We start from the raw sequence: 18,246 nt of genomic DNA, 5'->3' as shown, positions 1-18,246 counted from the left end.
TGTGTGTGTGTGTGTGTGTGTGTGTGTGTGTGTGTGTGTGTGGAGAGAGAGAGAGAGAGAGAGAGACTGAGAGACTACATTTACTGAAGAGGCTGTACCCTAAGATTCTCTTCAATTGCAGCAAAAGTTAGATATGCTGTTCATACTTAAATGGTGTACTACCAAAGATGAGAAGTTGAGATCATCAATCTTATGTTCCTAATCTTTACAAAAGAATTTAATATTCCTGTGAAAGATGGCCATGACAAGTTGCTTAAAGTAATCAATTCTGAACAGCTATTGGGAAATGTGTTTCCATCGCCTTTTCGTGTTACCCTTTGATTAGAAAATAACACCCATCCATTTGAAATTATTATAACGTTATGACTGTTATATTTTGCACATTCTTGAATTAGGCCTTTTAAAGTGAATTTCTGGAGTGCTTCTACATGCATAGCTCTTATGTTATTATTCCAGTATAAAATAAAAGCCAATTAAACCCTCTTTAATTATTATTCTTTATAATTACTTGCATTTTAAGAATAAATCTCTGGTGATATGGGACAAAAATCTAACAGTTTAAACATAGTAAATGAAACATATGTCCAGTGCTGTGTCAGAGGCTATTTTCTCACCCCATTTAACTCTCATGATAACTTTGTAAGATAAGTGTGTTATTATTGGCTCCACTTCACAAATGAGCTAATCAATCTACCCAAGGTTATAACACCTCATAGGTGACAGAGTTAGGTTTCAAACGCAGGTCTGCCTAACATCAAAGCCTCTCCTCTTTCCACTGCATCATACTCTCTGACCTTTTTAGTCTAAGAAAGGTCACAGAGTAAAGTCCATGCCAAAGGCAGTTGCAGGTCTATAATGATCTAAAGTTAGGCCCATTTCATCAAAACAATATTTTTTAAAATCTAAAAGTATAGTTTTGCCAACATTTAATGTGATAACACAGTATAATTTACACACTTAATTATAACAATAATAAAAATACATTAGCAAATGTGAATTTGTAAATCAAAATTATCTCATAGGGACAAAAATATGCATGAATGGATAACTGCAAAATTAATTAAAAATAGATTACCTTTGGCAAACAAGTTTTATCCTTCAATGGAATTATCTTTTTGTCAAGAAAGCAAGTATTTAAGTTAGATGCATTAAAACTCTTAGGTGCAACTCCCTTTAAACAGAATTCAGGAAAATGAATTTCACATCCAAACTAAAAAGAAATCAAGAGAAAAAAATTACAGACATCATGAATAAAGTTACAAAGATGAATACATCTTATTGCAATGTAAAAGTTGGGAGGAAAACCCTATGTAAATTTATTTTCCTTTCTTCAGCTCAAAGTGTGGTTCCATTTATGTATAAATCCCACTTATTTCAACTCACAGATGAATTTTTCATGAAAAGCTCTCCTTGGCCCTTTACCAGCCTGTGAAAGTATATTAAGTCCATTCTATGCAACCACAGAACCAAATAACTTCCTTTGCATATACTTGTTCAATACCTGGCTTCCTACCAGTCTGGAAGTTCTGCAAAAACAGAATTTGTTCATGCAACAACAGAAGCTGCTGATGAAAGATCAATTCCTGCAGAAGTAGTAATAGCAGGGTTGCTAATAATAGCAAGGGTAACAACAATGATCTCTAACACTTATGAGTGGTTACTTTGTACTTTAAATAATTTAGTTCCCATAAAAATCTATGAGTTAGAAGCTATTATTATCCCTATCTTACAGATGAAGACAACTGTTGCACCAAAAGGCTAAATATTACCCAACATGTCATACAAAACTACCAAGAAACAGAGTTGGGATTTGAATGCAGGCAATCTAACTATAGAATCTATGTCCTTAATCACTATAATTCCTCTAGGCTAAAAGCTATTTTCCACCAAAAAAAAAAAGTGATTTCAAGTTTTAAAAGCATCCAGTGGAGATATGGAAAAGAATAACAGAATCACATGAAAATAACTGGTAATTATCTGTCTGTATAAAAACATGTAGTTTCAGAAAAATTATACAAAAGCAATTCTCCAAGCTAATCGTATCTTGCACACTTCCAGGTGGCTATATGATGTTTACATTCAAACCACTGCAGAGCCCAGCCGGTGTGGCTCAGTGGTTGAGTGTCAACCTATGAACCATGAGGTCACAGTTCAATTCAGGGTCAGGGCACATGCCTGGGTTGTGGGCTAGATCCCCAGTAGGGAAAGGGCAGGAGGCAGCCCATCAATGATTCTCTCTCATCATTGCTATTTCTAGCCCTCTCTCCCTCTTCCTTCCTTTCTCTGAAATCAATAAAAATATATTTTTAAAAATTACTAGGTGTACCGGTTAATAATGCAAATTTTTTTCAATAGATGGAGTTACACATATGTTGATATATATGCGATTTGATATGTATGCTATTTTGTTGTATTGACAGCAAGCTTCAAAACTTCGTATGTCAAATTTGCTGAAGGTATTAACATCATAGATATTTTTACGCTTAAAAATGTCAAATTTCTTGCCAAAAAAAGAGCATTTGCGGGAAGTTTTAATTCATTACTTTATCGTATACTTCGGGAAGCTCAGGGTGAACATGCTCCATCTCAAGATACTTGTGAACGCTGGTTTACCAGAATGGGCAAAGTAATTTTGCTTCACGATAACGCACCATCACACACTTCAAAACCAGTTAAAGACACATTAAAAGATTTTGCCTGGGAAGTATTAATGCACCTCCCGTATTCACCAGACCTTGCTCCTTCAGATTACCACTTGTTCCAATCGATGGCACACGCACTTTCTGAGCAGCACTCCAAAACATACGAAGATGTGGAAAATTGGGTCTCTGAATGGTTTGCCTCAAAACAAGAAAAGTTGTATTGGGGCAGTATCCACAAATTACCTGAAAAGATGTGAGAAATGTGTAGCTGGCGATGGACATTACTTTGAATAAAGCACTTCTGATGTTTTCTTTGGATCACAAAATCCGCATTATTAACCGGTTAATAGTTAACCCGAATTATTAGCCGGTTAATAGCTAATCCACACTATTAACCGGTTAATAATTAATCCGCATTATTAACCGCAATGATGTGGATTTTGTAATCAAAGAAAACACGATAATTTCAAGAGAAACATCAAAAGTACTTTATTCAAAGTAGTGTCCATCGCTAGCTACACATTTCCCCATTTTTCAGGTAATTTGTGGATACCATGCCAATAGAACTTTTCTTGTTTTGAGACAGACCATTCAGAGACCCAATTTTCCATTTCTTCGTAGGCTTTGAAGTGCTGCTCAGAAAGTGTGTGTGCCATCGAATGGAACAAGTGGTAATCTGAAGGAGCAATACAACAAAAATACATATCAAATCGCATATATACACTGAGAGGCCAGATTATTATGATCTCTGAACGCATAATAATCTGGCCACTCAGTGTGTGTGTGTGTGTGTGTGTGTGTGTGTGTGTGTGTGTGTGTATTAGAGGCCTAGTGCATGAATTCGTGCATGGGTGGGGTCCGGCCAGCCTGGCCAGGGGGAGGGGAAGGGACATGGATGGTTGGCCGGCCTGCCTGCTGGTCGAACTCCTGGTTGAGGGGACAATTTGCATATTAGCCTTTTATTATATAGGATATACACTGAGTGGCCAGATTATTATGCATTCAGAGATCATAATAATCTGGCCACTCAGTGTATATCAATGTATGTGTAACTCCATCTATTAAAAAAATCCATATTATTAACCGGTACACCTAGTAAATTAAATTAAAAACCACTGCAGAAAGGTTTACCTGCAGATTTTACCTTCCCAAGATTAAGATGAGAAAGCATTCAAATCAATAATTAGGACGCAGCCACATTAATTCCTGCTGTCTTATTAGAGGTTGTATTACACTATTATTAAGGATAAATTGAAATAAATAAGTGCAATAACCCTTTACAGGAACACAAGGGCCTACTCATGTTTCCACGTCACCCTGAACAAATATTAAGAAACTTGGTTTTAGTTTTGCCTACATACAAAACTCTAGGACATTTACTTCAACAGGGGCACAACTTATAAAAGACACTAAACATATTCAAAGAAGAAATGGCAAACAGAATTGAAACCTTAGAGAAATTTAAGATTAGAGAGTCCAACTAATCTGATAGTCGCAACTTGTAGTTAAGAAATCTGGGGTCCAGCAAGGTTAAAAGAATTGTACAAAATCAGAAAACTGGTTAGTAGAGGGAAGAGATTACCTAAACTGATATTATAGGTAAGAGATTATGTACAAATAATTTTCCTATGTATGTATGTGATAAAATAAAGAAGCTTAAACAACATGCAGTTAACTAATGTCAAGTTCTATATTTAAAACATATTACATTCTAGAACTACAGTGTCCAAAACATAATCACAGTGATTATTTACATTTAAATTAATTAAAGAAAATAAAGTTAAAAACTCATTTCCTGGGTTGAATAATCACATATAAAGTGCTCAGTAGCAATATGAGGCTAGTAGAATACTGCATAAGCACAGATAGAACATTTCCATTACCACAGAAAGTTCTATTTACAATGCTATTCTAGAACATCTTTATAAGATACATTTTCACTAAGATTCATTTAAATTATGTTATCAATAAAGCTGAATGGACTGCTTTGCAAACTCTGATCACTGAGAAATCCACTTACCTTTCTTTCCCATATCTGAATCTTTCCCCTCCATAATTCCTTTGAGTCAACAGCATTTCCAAGATCTTCTAAAGATACAATATCAGCAGACAGGTATTCTGCAATTTTCTGACAATTTCTATAAATAAAAGATTATGATAATTAAATACAGGGTTTTATATTTTACTTAGATTAAATGGTTATAGTTAAGTACAAACCTAACAGGCAAAAATGTAAATTCATATTGCTGCTTTTATCTACTTTTTAAAATATAGAATACCCATTAAGTCAGCCTCTGAGTGAGTTGCTATCACATGTTCATTTAATCCTAACATCCCCGGGCATTGAATTATTACCTTTAATATTACAGGTGAAGAATCAGACTTTACCTTAATATGTATTGGCTTAAGTGTATCAGACGTATAAACCCACAGACTCGCCGATTCCTTATCTTAAAAAAGAGAACTAATCTCCTAAATTGTCCCCATATGCACTTATCACAGACTATCATGACTATTACCATTCCTGTTTCTCCCTCACTTCAATGAAAAAGATCAAATCTCACTTTCTGAACTCAGCAGCATCTACTGCTGTGCTTGGCATAAAGTAAGTGCTCAGTAAACACTTGTTGAACGAAAAAAAACCTCATGAAGTTAATAAACCTAATTTGAATACTCTTTAATGATCAAAATGTAATAGAAATTGATCCTTACTAAAATGTGATAGAACACAACAGTATGCATTTATTTCTATATTGGCACAGAAAACAAAAAACAAATATAACATTATAAATCCAGTGTATCCAAGTATCCATAGTATTTATTATGGTGCTCAATGGACAATACAAGCCTACTTAAAAGCACACTGTGAAAATTAATGCAAATATGTACATTTGCATCGATAATATTTACTAAAAACTTAAACATACCAGAAGTACAAGTATAAAATAAGAAAAATCTAGATTCTTTTCAATTAATCTCCATTCACAGTATGATATAAAACTATCTTGTCACATTAAAACTTTTTGAAATGCTGAGTCTATTAAAACAGGATAACATATTAACTGTAAAAAGACAACAAAGACAGTAATCAAATGAACAAAAATACTTACATTTCACATTGATTTCCTGCTATGGTAATTTTTGCTGAATACCATTCTTTTAAATGTTTTAATGCTCCAACAGTAAGCAAACAGTCTTTTAATTTAGGAGGATCTTTGTCAGAGGGCAACAGTATTATATCTATCATTGCTCTACCTAGAAAGAGAAAAAGGCATTTTTGTAATTTTATTAAAATGTTAGATCTGAGCCAAAACCGGTTTGGCTCAGTGGATAGAGCGTCAGCCTGAGGACTGAAAGGCCCCAGGTTCGATTCCGGTCTAGGGCACGTAACTTGGTTGCGGGCACATCCCCAGTAGGAGGTGTGCAAGAGGCAGCTGATCGATGTTTCTCTCTCATCGATGTTTCTAACTCTCTATCCCTCTTCCTTCCTCTCTGTAAAAAATCAATAAAATATATTTTTTAAAAAAAATGTTAGATCTGAACTACCTTAAAACAGTACCATGAACGACTGACTATTATGTTTATCTAGAAGACAAAGGAGAATTTTATCTTTAATTTCTAAAATTCTTCAAAACAATACACATCTTTAGGAGCTAAAAATTTTTAAATGTTCATCATTTGATTCAAAGCCATGTTATTTTGAAATAGTTATCATGTGCCAGAAAACAATTAACTACATCACAATTACTTGTCAATTATGCACCAGTGGTTAATTACACACATTGCTCCCATCAATACTATCATAATGAACAGAGAAAAAACAATCCTGTGCAATTTCATCACATTTTTCTATACTTAACTTTGTTATAGAAAGGGGAATGAACTAGTATAAAATTGTAATGTTCAAATACTGTTTAAAAAAAGCAAAAATACTCAGAAAACACAATTATACTGATATCACTGGTTCCTGAGAAAGATAACTTCATGAAACTTTAAATTTTATATAATTATGAACTTACTGAAGAACCAGAACAATCAAAATGAAACAGAAGCAAAATAAAAATTTAATAATAAAAGTATTATAATTTTCCAAACCAATTTTGTCTCACTGTATATTTCAGTACATATTTTGAACTTGACACACTTTGCTTAGAAAAATTGATATATTTTTAATCTATGTGTTCAGTTATTTCCATGTAGGATCTTTTACATTAAAATATCATCTTGAATATAAGAGTACATGCATAGGCTTTACTCATCACTGTATACTCAGCTCCTACTACAATGCATATCATATAATTGACAACAAATATCTGCTTAATAAATGACCTTGAATAAGAAAAACATTCAAAGAAAGCTCTTTGAAGTTTATTTGTGGAAGCAAATTATACCAAGCTTTAGATGCCAGCTACTTGATTAACACAAAGAAAGTGGAATTTAAGACAAAAATAGTTTAAAACTAGTATGATGCAGTATTCATAAAATATGATTTCTGTTATGGGGAAGAAAAAATGGGTTCTATAAAAAAATGCTAAATCAGGGGCTTCTCTTACTGCGCAACTTTAAATTTGATGTGTATAGTGACTTCACAGCATAAAAGAATGTTATTAAATTACCTAGGTGAAAGAACTTCTTCTTCCAGGAGTTGTGTATGGGACTAGTGTTCTATAAAACATACTCCGTAAAACATTGGTATGTAGTGGAAAGATTCTTTTTCAGTAAAAAATAAATAAGGAAACAGATGTGTATTTCATTTCCTAAGTTCTAATTTTTGTCTCACTAAATAAAAATAAGCGAACTCTAATGTCTCCAGAATGTATTTTATTAAAGTAGTAAACTATGTTTTATATCAACTTCAATTAAGAAATTATTTTTCATTTTGAATTTCAAAGTTAAAACTGACAACCCAGCCCTAACTGGTTTGGCTCAGTGGATAGAGCGTCAGCCTTCAGACTGAAAGGTCCCAGGTTCAATTCTGGTCAAGGGCATGGACATTGATTGAGGGCACATCCCCAGTAGGAGGTGTGCAGGAGGCAGCTGATTGATGTTTCTCTCTCATCGATGTTTGTAACTCTCTTTACCTCTCCCTTTCTCTCTGTAAAAAAATCAATAAAATATATTTTAAAAAAAATAAAAATAAAAGTGACAATCCAAGGATAAAAGCTGAACTTATCACTCACTCACAGGAAGTATAAGATACGATACAAATTATTGAAAGCAGTCATAAAATATTACCAGGAGCAGGAAGTTTGTCGGATAATTGATGCAAGTTTTCTGCAGATTCTTCATATAGACTAAAATAAAAGGGTAAGTTAGAAAAAACAAAAACACATACACATTATATCTCATCATAAATACTAATGCATCTTCGTGCTAGATACTCGTAAGTATGTTAGATGCACTATCTCATTTGAGCCTCATAATTCCATGATGTACTACTATAATATTACTAGAGGCCCGGTACACAGGTGGGGTCCCTCTGCCTGGCCTGCGGGGATCAGGCCGAAACCAGCTCTCCGACATCCCCCGAGGGGTCCTGGATTGCAAGAGGGCAGCTCTTGGGTGACGCACCCCAGAATTGGGCTCTCTCTTCTCTGGTTCCAGATGGGTCACCCAAGAACCACAGCTGCCAAGTCACTGCAGCTCGGCAGCTCCTGCATTGAGTGTCTGCCCCCTGGTGGTCAGTGTGCGTCATAGCTACCGGTCGGACGGTTGGACAGTTGCTTAGGCTTTTATATATATAGATTGTAGTCCTCCATTGAAAGAATATTCCTAAAGTTACATAATTAGTAGGTGTGGAAGACAGGATGCAAATCCTGAGTTCAATTTCTCAATAGTACCCAAAAACAAACAATAACAAAGATAAGCTCTCTAAATTATACTTGTTTATTAAATAAAAATCATAACTAATAGATCAAGCATTTTTTTGAGTCTTAAAAGTAAGATATTGCTAAGTGTTTAATAAAAGATACTGTATAAATTCTTATTAATTAGTCATTAATTAAATTTAAATTATTAATTAGTATCTCATAATTAAATTAACTAATTAGTTTGATCCATATGATGAATTTTTTTCACAAAATAGTTTATTATAAAGTTATTTAAATCCTTTATTATAAACCCACCACTTCCTAAAAAACTTAAGCATCTATGGTAATGTATAGTACTCAAGCTCCCTCTTGTGGAAATAATTATTAGGTCATTTAGTAGAAATATTTACTTTTAGACTTGTCTATCATATTGTAGTAGTGGTGGAAAACATAAGGAATTACAAGTGATCTGAGGCTGGAAAATACCTTATAATCCTTTGAAAGGATCTCAAAGCCTTACAAATTCGAAAACAAAGGACTACTGAAGTTAAGTGACTGGCCCACAAGGGGTTCTCACACTACGGCCCGCAGGCCACGTGCGGCCCGCCGAGGACATTTATCTGGCCCGCCGGGTGCTGCTGCCTGTCCTGCTTAGCAGCCGACTTGTCCCGGGCCCGCATTGCGCATAGGAATTTGTATATAGTTTTTATTTTAAACTATAGTCCGGCCCTCCAACGGTCTAAGGGACAGTGAACTGGCCGCCTGTTTAAAAAGTTTGAGGACTCCTGAACTAGACACTAGTTATATAACCCCTGGTTCAATGTTCTTTCCACAATTCTACAATGTCTCCCTTCGTTAATCTATACAAACAAATGTGATCTGAAAATAGAAAACTGAATTTTTAAAAGTCTGTAACAATTTATTGAAATATGTGATTACTAAAGTAAATAAAAGTGGTTTTTGGTAATGCAATATGGAAGATTAAAATAAAAGGCATTGATTATGAGTCAAGACAGAATATTTCATGAAAAAAAATTATCACCACTTGTATCACCTGAGCTTATATATCGTACAATTTAAAAGAAAAAAACAACCTAAAAGTGAACTCAATTACCTATTCAATCCTCAAAAACTCTTTATGAATTTTCAAAGGTACTTAAAATACTGGAGATATATATAAATTGAAAAAAATAATATTTCAGCCTCAAATAGCAAAATAACAATGATAAGTTTGCTTTGAATGCCAGTTATTAACCTGAAAGGTTCTATTAATTATAAAATATAATTATCGGGCATATTAAATAAAATATCACTTTTTATGGTTCCTACAATTATGTAAGCTAAAGTGCTAAGTATTATCTGACTCCAGTTTTTGCATTTTAAAGAATTTTACTCAAATGGCCCAAATCGTCTAATGCAGGGGTGGGCAAACTTTTTGACTCGAGGGCCACAAAGGGTTCTTAAACTGGACCGGAGGGCCGGGACAAAAGCATGGATGGAGTGTTTGTGTGAACTAATATAAATTCAAAGTAAAGGAGCGGAGGGGAGAGCAAGAGAACCCTCTGCTCTTTCGGCTCCGCGGGCCAGATAGAACAGCCGAACGGGCCGGATCCGGCCCGCGGGCCATAGTTTGCCCACGGCTGGTCTAATGTCTTCCAAAATGAAATGTTGAAAGTGTCAAGTAACTAAAATCCTCTACTGTAGCTGCTAAAATATCTAATCTTCATTCTATCACTAAAATACTATCTAATGTGAACTAAAGATATTATAAAAAGCATATAAGCATACTCAGCCAAGGATAAGGACTCCCTGCTATTATTATCTTCTTCCTCAAAACACTCAACAGCACTCAGACATTCTTCAATATTTGTTTGTAGAAGGTCTTCAATTTCATCTTTTTCTGTACCAAAATGTATCTCTTCCCAGTCAGAACTACAAAACTAATATATCAAAAGATGGCATTAAATGATGGGTTTGTGAAATTATTTATATTAATAAAGACATTCACTAATGACTATATTTCTAAACTTATATTACCTGATAAAATCCACATATGGCTTGCACTGCAAAGAACCACTTCTTGGAGCTAAGTATACCGCCAACTGAACAGGCTTGAAAAAAAATCACACTTATTAGAAGAAAGACATACCACAATTAAGCAGATGTTATAGTATATATACTTGGAGAATTATATAATTTTGATACATATAGGTAGTCCAAGTTATATATGTAATATATATAATGTGCATTATACACATACACATATATTCACTCACCATGAATACTTTTTTATATATTTTTTTTATTGATTTCCGAGAAGAAGTGGGGGAGAGAAAGAGACAGATAGAAACATCAAAGATGAGAGGGAATCATTGATCGGTTATTGGGAATCCAGCGTGCAACCTGGGCAGTAAATTGAACCATGACCTCCCAGTTCATAGGGTGACACTCAACCACTGATCCACATGAGCTGGGCCACCATAAACACTTAGATTTTCTTTTTTAAATATATTTTTATTGATTTCAGAGAGGAAGGGAGAGAGAGAGAGAGATAGAAACATCAATGATAAGAGAGAATCAGCCGAAACCGGTTTGGCTCAGAGGATAGAGCGTCGGCCTGCGGACTCAAGGGTCCCGGGTTCGATTCCCGTCAAGGGCATGTACCTTGGTTGCGGGCACATCCCCAGTGGGAGGTGTGCAGGAGGCAGCCGGTCGATGTTTCTCTCTCACCGATGTTTCTAGCTCTCTATCCCTCTCCCTTCCTCTCTGTAAAATATCAATAAAATATATTTTTTTAAAAAATAGAGAGAGAATCACCGACTGGCTGCCTCCTGCACACCCCAACTGGGGATCCGCCCTTAACCGGAATCAAACCCAGGACCTCTCAGTCCACAGACCGACGCTCTATCCACTAAGCCAAACCAGCCAGGGCCAAAACCTGTATTATTAATCATCATTTGAAACAATAAAATCTACCATAAAGATGTTGAAAAAACCCCACTGTATTCCTATTGATTCACACACAACTGTGCAAGACATTTAGTGAAAACAATTCTCTCTTCAAAGACCATGAAGGTCTGGCTAGAAAGGGAATAAAAAGTAACTATAACCTAAGACAAGGAGGATGCTCTCCTTGGAGCTGGAATATTACAAGTGGATATGAAATTAAGGTTCTCCCTAGGGTGAGTGTAAGAAAAGCATGAACTTAGAGCTCTGCATAGAAATTAGATTCAATGGAGAGAGAAGAAGAAATGTAGTAACTGAGGCTTAATTCATGCAAGCTAGGAAAGATGCTAAGTGCCTATTACCAACTATATTCAGTTTGCACATAGATGGCTAAAGATGTAATTATGTTGCCTTCTGTCTTCCTGTGATAAATCCACTTGATATTTTACAAAATAGATGCTAGGAAGAGGGAATTGACAAAAGGAAAAAAAAAAGACAAAAGCACAGCAAAAAGAAAAGTGATAGAGTTGAAGTGATATGCAAGTGTAATGTACTAGTAAATGGATTCTAAAAATAGCTACTGTGATTGAAAAAAGAAAACAAGTTTATTTCCAACACCAGTAAGTGCTGGGCCAGAGAAAGAGGGATTCATGCTGTACTTACCAGGAAAAGTACTATCTTCTGGATTAATTGAAGCACAAATGCTTCTTTTCAGAAGGTGATAAACATTTGCTGCTGTCAAGTCTGAAAAGGAAATGACAGACTAACTCAATAGGCTCAAGAGTTACATAATCTAGCCGAAACCAGTTTGGCTCAGTGGATAGAGCGTCGGCCTGCAGACTGAAAGGTCCCGGGTTCGATTCCGGTCAAGGGCATGTACCTTGGTTGCGGGCACATCCCCAGTGGGGGGTGTGCAGGAGACAGCTGATCAATGTTTCTAGCTCTCTATCCCTCTCCCTTCCTCTCTGTGAAATATCAATAAAATATATTTTAAAAAAAAAGAGTTACATAATCTAGGCCTATTCTAATTTCACCATAAGAGACTCTCAAGAACAACATGTTGAACATAAAAGAAATATGCTCTGTTCCAAGTTTTGTTATAATATATCTAAAGCAAGCGGAGAAAATAGGGAACTCTCCCGGTTTGTACACACTAGCCAGGTAACATACCCAAAATTCCCCCCAAAGAAAAAGTATGCTGAAAAGGAAACCCTGTCACAGCACCCTATACACAACCACATACACTTCCTCCTCAAAATGCCTGCTTGATCAAAACAAATAATAAGTGCAATACCGAGTCTAGACAAGAGCATGAAAAAGCAGTGCCTTCTCAAACAGTTAAATATGTTTTAAAGTTATGATTTGTGGGGTGTTTGTTTGTTTGTTTTTTACTTATGTGTTGGGTGTCTCCTCCCATTAGGATGTAAACTCTAAGAGACTAAGAGTCTTTTCCATCGTGTTCTTTTCTGTATTACCTGCATTTGCAACACACGAGACAGATATATACCTATGGAATGCAAATATTTCCAAAAAGCAGAAATTCCATGAAAGCACAGAGAATTTTTACTCAATTAAATTTGTACTGTTGCCAAGAACTTCTGGGCGCCAAAACCTTGCATCCACCAAGTTGTCCCTAATTTTCCAGGAAGATAATGAAACATTTCGGCCCTCATCAGTTCGATCCCCGACAGGGTCACAGCTGCCCGGGACAACTCCATCGTTCCCTCCCCAGCGAACTTGATACAAACTCACATCTCTTCTCGGCCCGCGAAAGCCGTTCCCGCCCTTTCTCAGCCCAGCACTCACCTGGCTGCTTCTCGGGACCCTCAGAGGACGACGGCCCTGGCGGGCGCTCCGGCTCCCCACCCACCGCCGAGGGGACTTTTCCTTGTCCCCAGATGACCAGGAGCAGGTACCGATCCATCTCTCCCCAGCTGAGCCCGGGTTTCCCCGCTCCGATCCCACATCAAAACAGCCGCGCGCCGCTGACGCACTTCCGGCTCCCTCCTACTGAGGTCGGCTGGAAATTGTGTGCTCGCCGTTGGTTTTCTGCAGCTTTTCTAGCAAGGAGTGAATTTCTGGAGCTATTCTAGAGAGAGCCGCATTATTTCCTCCTTCTTAACGAAACAGCGGTCGTGGGAAGATCTGAGGGGACCCGGGAAAAGCGGAGAAGCGGCCAAGTGCTGGCCGGCCTAGGAACTGTCCTGCTTGGATGGATGCGTTTCCCGCCGGACCAGTGATGCCGCTGACTGCCTCGGACTCCGGAGACCGGAGGACGGACGGCCCTGCGAGTCGGGTAACATGTCGAGTTTCTCCAGGGCGCCCCAGGTGAGCTCGAACTCTGTGGCTTGATGGGATTCATCACACTGGCAGGAGGCGGTCAGTGGCTCCAGCTGGCTTAGTGAAGCTGAATGGGCAGGAAGCCGAGTCCTTGGACCAGGGGGTACCTCTGGGAAGCACAAATAAGAGGGTCGTGGCCCTGGCCCCTACTTGCTCTTGTTCTCTCTGTATTCGTTCCCTCCTCTTTGCAAGCAGCCCTTTCCATGTCTTTTGTTCCCGGAAAGAGTTTTAGGAGAGAAGGTCAGAGAAGTAATAAGATGGATCACGTGGGCCGGGCATTGTAGATCACTGTCAGAATTTGTTTCTGAGTAAAATGAGAACTTAACGCCAAGGTGTAACATGATCGCAGGTGAAAGGGAGCACTCTGGCTTGCTGAGTTGAAAATAGACTGTTTAGAGGTGGGGATTGGTGGTGGATAGAAGCCAAGAATCGCTTTGGAGGTTGTTGCTGTGATCCAGGCTAGCCATGATGGTGGCACAAACCAAGGCAGTAACCGTGTGGTGTTGAAAAATGGTCAGGTTCTATTTGAGGGTGGCGCCAATAGGATTTCCATAAAGATTGCATGTGGGAGGGTAGCAAAAGAAGAAGCAAGGATTACTCCAAGGTTTTTTTGTTTCAACTGCCAGAAGGGTGTGCCATCAGTTGAGATGGGGAAGGCTAAGACGGAAGCAGGATTCAGTTGGAAGGGCAGTTCGGTTTTGTGTTTCAGTGTAAGATGCCTCTGAGCCCAGTTCTGCTCCAAGTGTGATTCCTTCCTGGGACAGGTAACTGTTACCTGTCCCTGATTAGGTAAATACAAGAATTAAAATCAAACGTTTTAAAACTTGTATAATAGTTTGGCATTGTGGCAGCATTTTAATTTTTTATCAAAGTTTTTTCTGAATTGGTGGATATTGGATTGGGGGATTAACTAGTCTTTTGCTACTCGTGGTTTAAGCAGCACTGAAGTGCAGATGTTAAGAGGGCACCTGGATCCCAGTGTAGAGTTCAGGGAAGAGGTCCAGGCTAGAGATGTGAATTTGGGAGTTACCAGCATACATGTGGCATTTAAAGGTATAGGTCTGGATGAAGTCTTTGAGGAAGTGAGTATAGAGAAGAGAGGAGGGCCTATAGCTGAGTTCTGGGACATTTCAACATTTCAGAGGCAAGGGATACCAGGACAACCAGCAGAGTGGGGGGAGGGGGGAACACCACCCGGTGGTGTCCTGGAAGCCAAGTGAAGAAAGAATACCCAGGAGAGGGAAATGAACAACTGTATGGAGGACTTAGAATTGACCTATGGATTTAGGAGCATGAAGGTCATGGTAACTTTGGCAGGCAGTTGAGGGATAGTGATAGGTGTGGGAGAACAAAGGCCATTGGAGTAGGTTGAAAAGAGAATGTGGAGAGACAAATTGTAATAAAGAAAAAGGAAAGGAAAGAAATGAGGCAGTTGCTGTTGGAGAAGTGAGGTCAGGAGTTGCTTTAAAAAAATTTATTATGAAAAATTGCAATCATATATAAAAATAGATGTCACCCACTATCAGAAAACTCATAGCCAATGTAATTTCATCTGTACCCCCATTGATTTCCTTCCCTTCTTTATGAATTTGAGGTAAAGCACGGACTCATTATTTCATATCGTATTATTCTTTGATGATATATAATAATTATTTCTATTTCAATTAGAATTTTATTTGTTTCCTCTTCTGTTTTTCCAAGCAATGGGCCACTTTTGCTCGAGTTTGGTATCTCTTAGATGGGAAAATGCAGCCCCCTGGCAAACTTGCTGCTGTGGCATCAATTAAACTTCAAGGATTGCATAAACCTGTGTATCATCAACTGAGTGAGTATCATTTAGACCTGTAAATTAATCACAATTTACATGCCAGAATAGAATCTTGAAGTAGTTTGAGTGGGCTGCTTTTAAGGACCTCTTTTTTTCCTGGTGATCATTTATTTCGTTCTTGCTAAAAACCTGCTGGAGCACTAAAATGAATCTGGCTTATTCATAGGAAAACCATACAGACCAGTTTGCCTGGGACAGTGGTCGGCAAACTCATTAGTCAACAGAGCCAAATACCAACAATACAAGATTGAAATTTCTTTTGAGAGCCAAATTTTTTAAACTTAAACTTCTCCTAACACCACTTCTTCAAAATAGACTCGCCCAGGCCATGGTATTTTGTCGAAGAGCCACACTCAAGGGGCCAAAGAGCCGCATGTAGCTCGCAAGCCGCAGTTTGCCGACCATGGGCCTGGGACAACCCCAGTTTATACCATTGCCCAGGAAAATTATCAGTGGCCCTCTCTTTCACACTCAGAAATATCCTGATTTGGACTATAAATTATATGTTAATTTCTATCCATGTTTCTTCATGCAGCAATATACGTTTGAATGTACAGGTTTTAAAAATGAGCAAATAAGCTTGCCCTCTCTTCTAAAAACCTTTTCCTCCAGAAAGATATGTAGCTAGGCATGGAAAGTTTACTTTTTGCTATTTTAAATTAATAAATTCGCTTTTCTGTATCCTTTTTCCAAAACAAAACAAGTTGCTTTCATACTAAAAGACTTCTGCTTATTATAGACTAGAGGCTAAGTGCACAAAATAGTGCACAAGTAGGGTCCCTAGGCCTCGCCTGGCCTCCGTTGCATGGCCTCTGCCGCCCTGTGATGCTACGTGAAGCTCCCTGCCCCGGGACACTCCGTGATGCTCATGGCCACTGCCCCTTGACTGCTCAGTGAGGTTCCCCCTGCCCCGCTACTGCTGCACGAAATTCCCCTTGCCCCTCGACTGCTCCACGAGGCTCCCCCCACCCTACCACTGCTCTGTGAAACTCCTCCGCCCCACAACTGCTCCGTGAAACTGCCTCCTGGCTGCCGCCTCTCAATAGGCCCCAGTCCCACCCCACCACCCCCCCTCATGGCGAGCGGCTCAGGGGCTGGGAGAGGGGAGGGGGGACTGAGAGGTGCTCCATGCACCTTCTGGCGACCGGTTGTTTGGTTGTAACGCCGAAACAACCGCTGGGTTTTTGTTGTATAGATAGTTTTGATTGACATCACTTAACCTAGGCTCATCAGTGTCCAACCTACTGGATCCAGGTGCCATTCCTCATCTTGCTTGACCTGTCAACAACATTGTTGTTGTGGTTGATCACAGTTTTAATTATCTTTTTATTTTGTAGCATGAAATATATATACAAAGAGAAAGATATATAGATATATCTATCTTTTTGTAGCATGAAATATATATACAAAGAGAAAGATATAGATGTATCTATCTATATTAATATAGGTATTATTTTAAAGAAAATTGATGATAATGAACTCAATACCCATGCACTCAGTTTCCAACTTATTTTTGTGATTGCAAACAACATTGCTATCAATATTCTTGTACCTTTTTCCTGGTGCTCACATGGAAGAGCTTATCTGACATCTCAGTAAAACAGGAATTTCTGGGTTCAAAGCTGCCTGGGAAGCTAGCTAGTCTTAATGCCAATGTCCTCTCCTGTCCTCTCCTCATCTTTAGTAACACTGAATATTTTCATTCTTTTTAATTTTGAACACTAGATGTGAAATGCTCTCTCTTAATGGTTTTAATTTACATTTCCCTGATTACAAATAGAACTATCTCTTCATTTGTTTATTAGCCTTTTATCAGTTCCTCCTCTGTGAAATATCTGTGCATGTCTCTTGCTTTTTTTTTTTTTACTGGGTTGTTTGCTCTTTACTTTTTTCTAATTTTTATTATTAAAGTTCTAGCTTTTTCAGAAATGTTCAGTATTGCACAGTGAATTTTTTTATGCCCTTGACTTGGATTCCATAGTTATAAACATTTTATCATATATCTTTTACTCAATCATTTGAAAACAAGTTGAAGATGTTATTATTATCTTCCCTACATACTCTAGCACAGTGGTCGGCAAACTGCGGCTCGCAAGCCACCTGCAGCTCTTTGGCCCCTTGAGTGTGGCTCTTCCACAAAATACCACGGCCTGGGCGAGTCTATTTTGAAGAAGTAGCGTTAGAAGAAGTTTAAGTTTAAAAAATTTGTCTCTCAAAAGAAATTTCAATCATTGTACTGTTGATATTTGGCTCTGTTGACTAATGAGTTCGTCGACCACTGTCTAGCATATGTCTCCTAAGTAAAAATATATTTTCCTGTGTAACCAAAATGCTGTTATAAGCAAATAATTTAATTATGCAGTTTAATATCCAGTGCAGTTTCAAAGCTCCCTAGTAATCCCAAGAATTTTTTTTTTAGCTATTACTTTTTTGAACTATGGTCCAACCAGGGTTATGTATTGCCTTTAGTTATGTTTAATTTTAGTGTCTTTTAATCTAGTATAATCCTTCTCATTTGTTTCTTACCATTGATCTTGTGAGGAGTCCAGGCTACTTTTCATGATGAGAACTTTTTAAAAACACATTTTTCACTGTTTTTCCGGGATGCCATTCTTCCTGTTTCTTCACCTCTTATTGATTCCATTTTCCCAGTTCCCTTTTGCTCTCCTCAACTTTCTAA

At 37.7% G+C, this 18,246-nt stretch overlaps 2 protein-coding genes across 4 annotated transcripts in view; one reads left to right on the top strand and one right to left on the bottom strand.

Moving 5' to 3' along the window:
• Positions 1-13,382, bottom strand: part of MTBP (MDM2 binding protein) — a 100,448-nt gene extending 87,066 nt beyond the window's left edge. For all 3 annotated transcript variants that reach the window (XM_080647265.1, XM_080647263.1, XM_080647264.1), the window contains exons 1-8: positions 13,205-13,382; positions 12,062-12,142; positions 10,490-10,563; positions 10,241-10,392; positions 7,878-7,936; positions 5,753-5,897; positions 4,663-4,780; positions 1,076-1,210 (exon numbers count right to left, since the gene is read on the bottom strand). In XM_080647265.1, the coding sequence (XP_080503391.1) occupies positions 1,076-1,210; positions 4,663-4,780; positions 5,753-5,897; positions 7,878-7,936; positions 10,241-10,392; positions 10,490-10,563; positions 12,062-12,142; positions 13,205-13,322 (882 nt within the window). In that variant the 5' untranslated portion in view covers positions 13,323-13,382. The remainder of the gene's footprint in view (positions 1-1,075; positions 1,211-4,662; positions 4,781-5,752; positions 5,898-7,877; positions 7,937-10,240; positions 10,393-10,489; positions 10,564-12,061; positions 12,143-13,204) is intronic.
• MRPL13 (mitochondrial ribosomal protein L13) overlaps positions 13,081-18,246 on the top strand; it is a 28,778-nt gene continuing 23,612 nt past the window's right edge. Inside the window, exons 1-2 of the mRNA XM_080647267.1 lie at positions 13,081-13,726; positions 15,440-15,563. Coding sequence (XP_080503393.1) covers positions 13,700-13,726; positions 15,440-15,563 — 151 coding nt within the window. The 5' untranslated portion in view covers positions 13,081-13,699. The remainder of the gene's footprint in view (positions 13,727-15,439; positions 15,564-18,246) is intronic.

Source organism: Plecotus auritus (genome assembly GCF_963455305.1).
Source record: "Plecotus auritus genome assembly, chromosome: 11".
Classification (NCBI taxonomy): Eukaryota; Metazoa; Chordata; class Mammalia; order Chiroptera; family Vespertilionidae; genus Plecotus; species Plecotus auritus.
The sequence above is the reverse complement of the archived record's forward strand: the minus strand, read 5'-3'. Positions and strand labels throughout refer to the sequence as shown.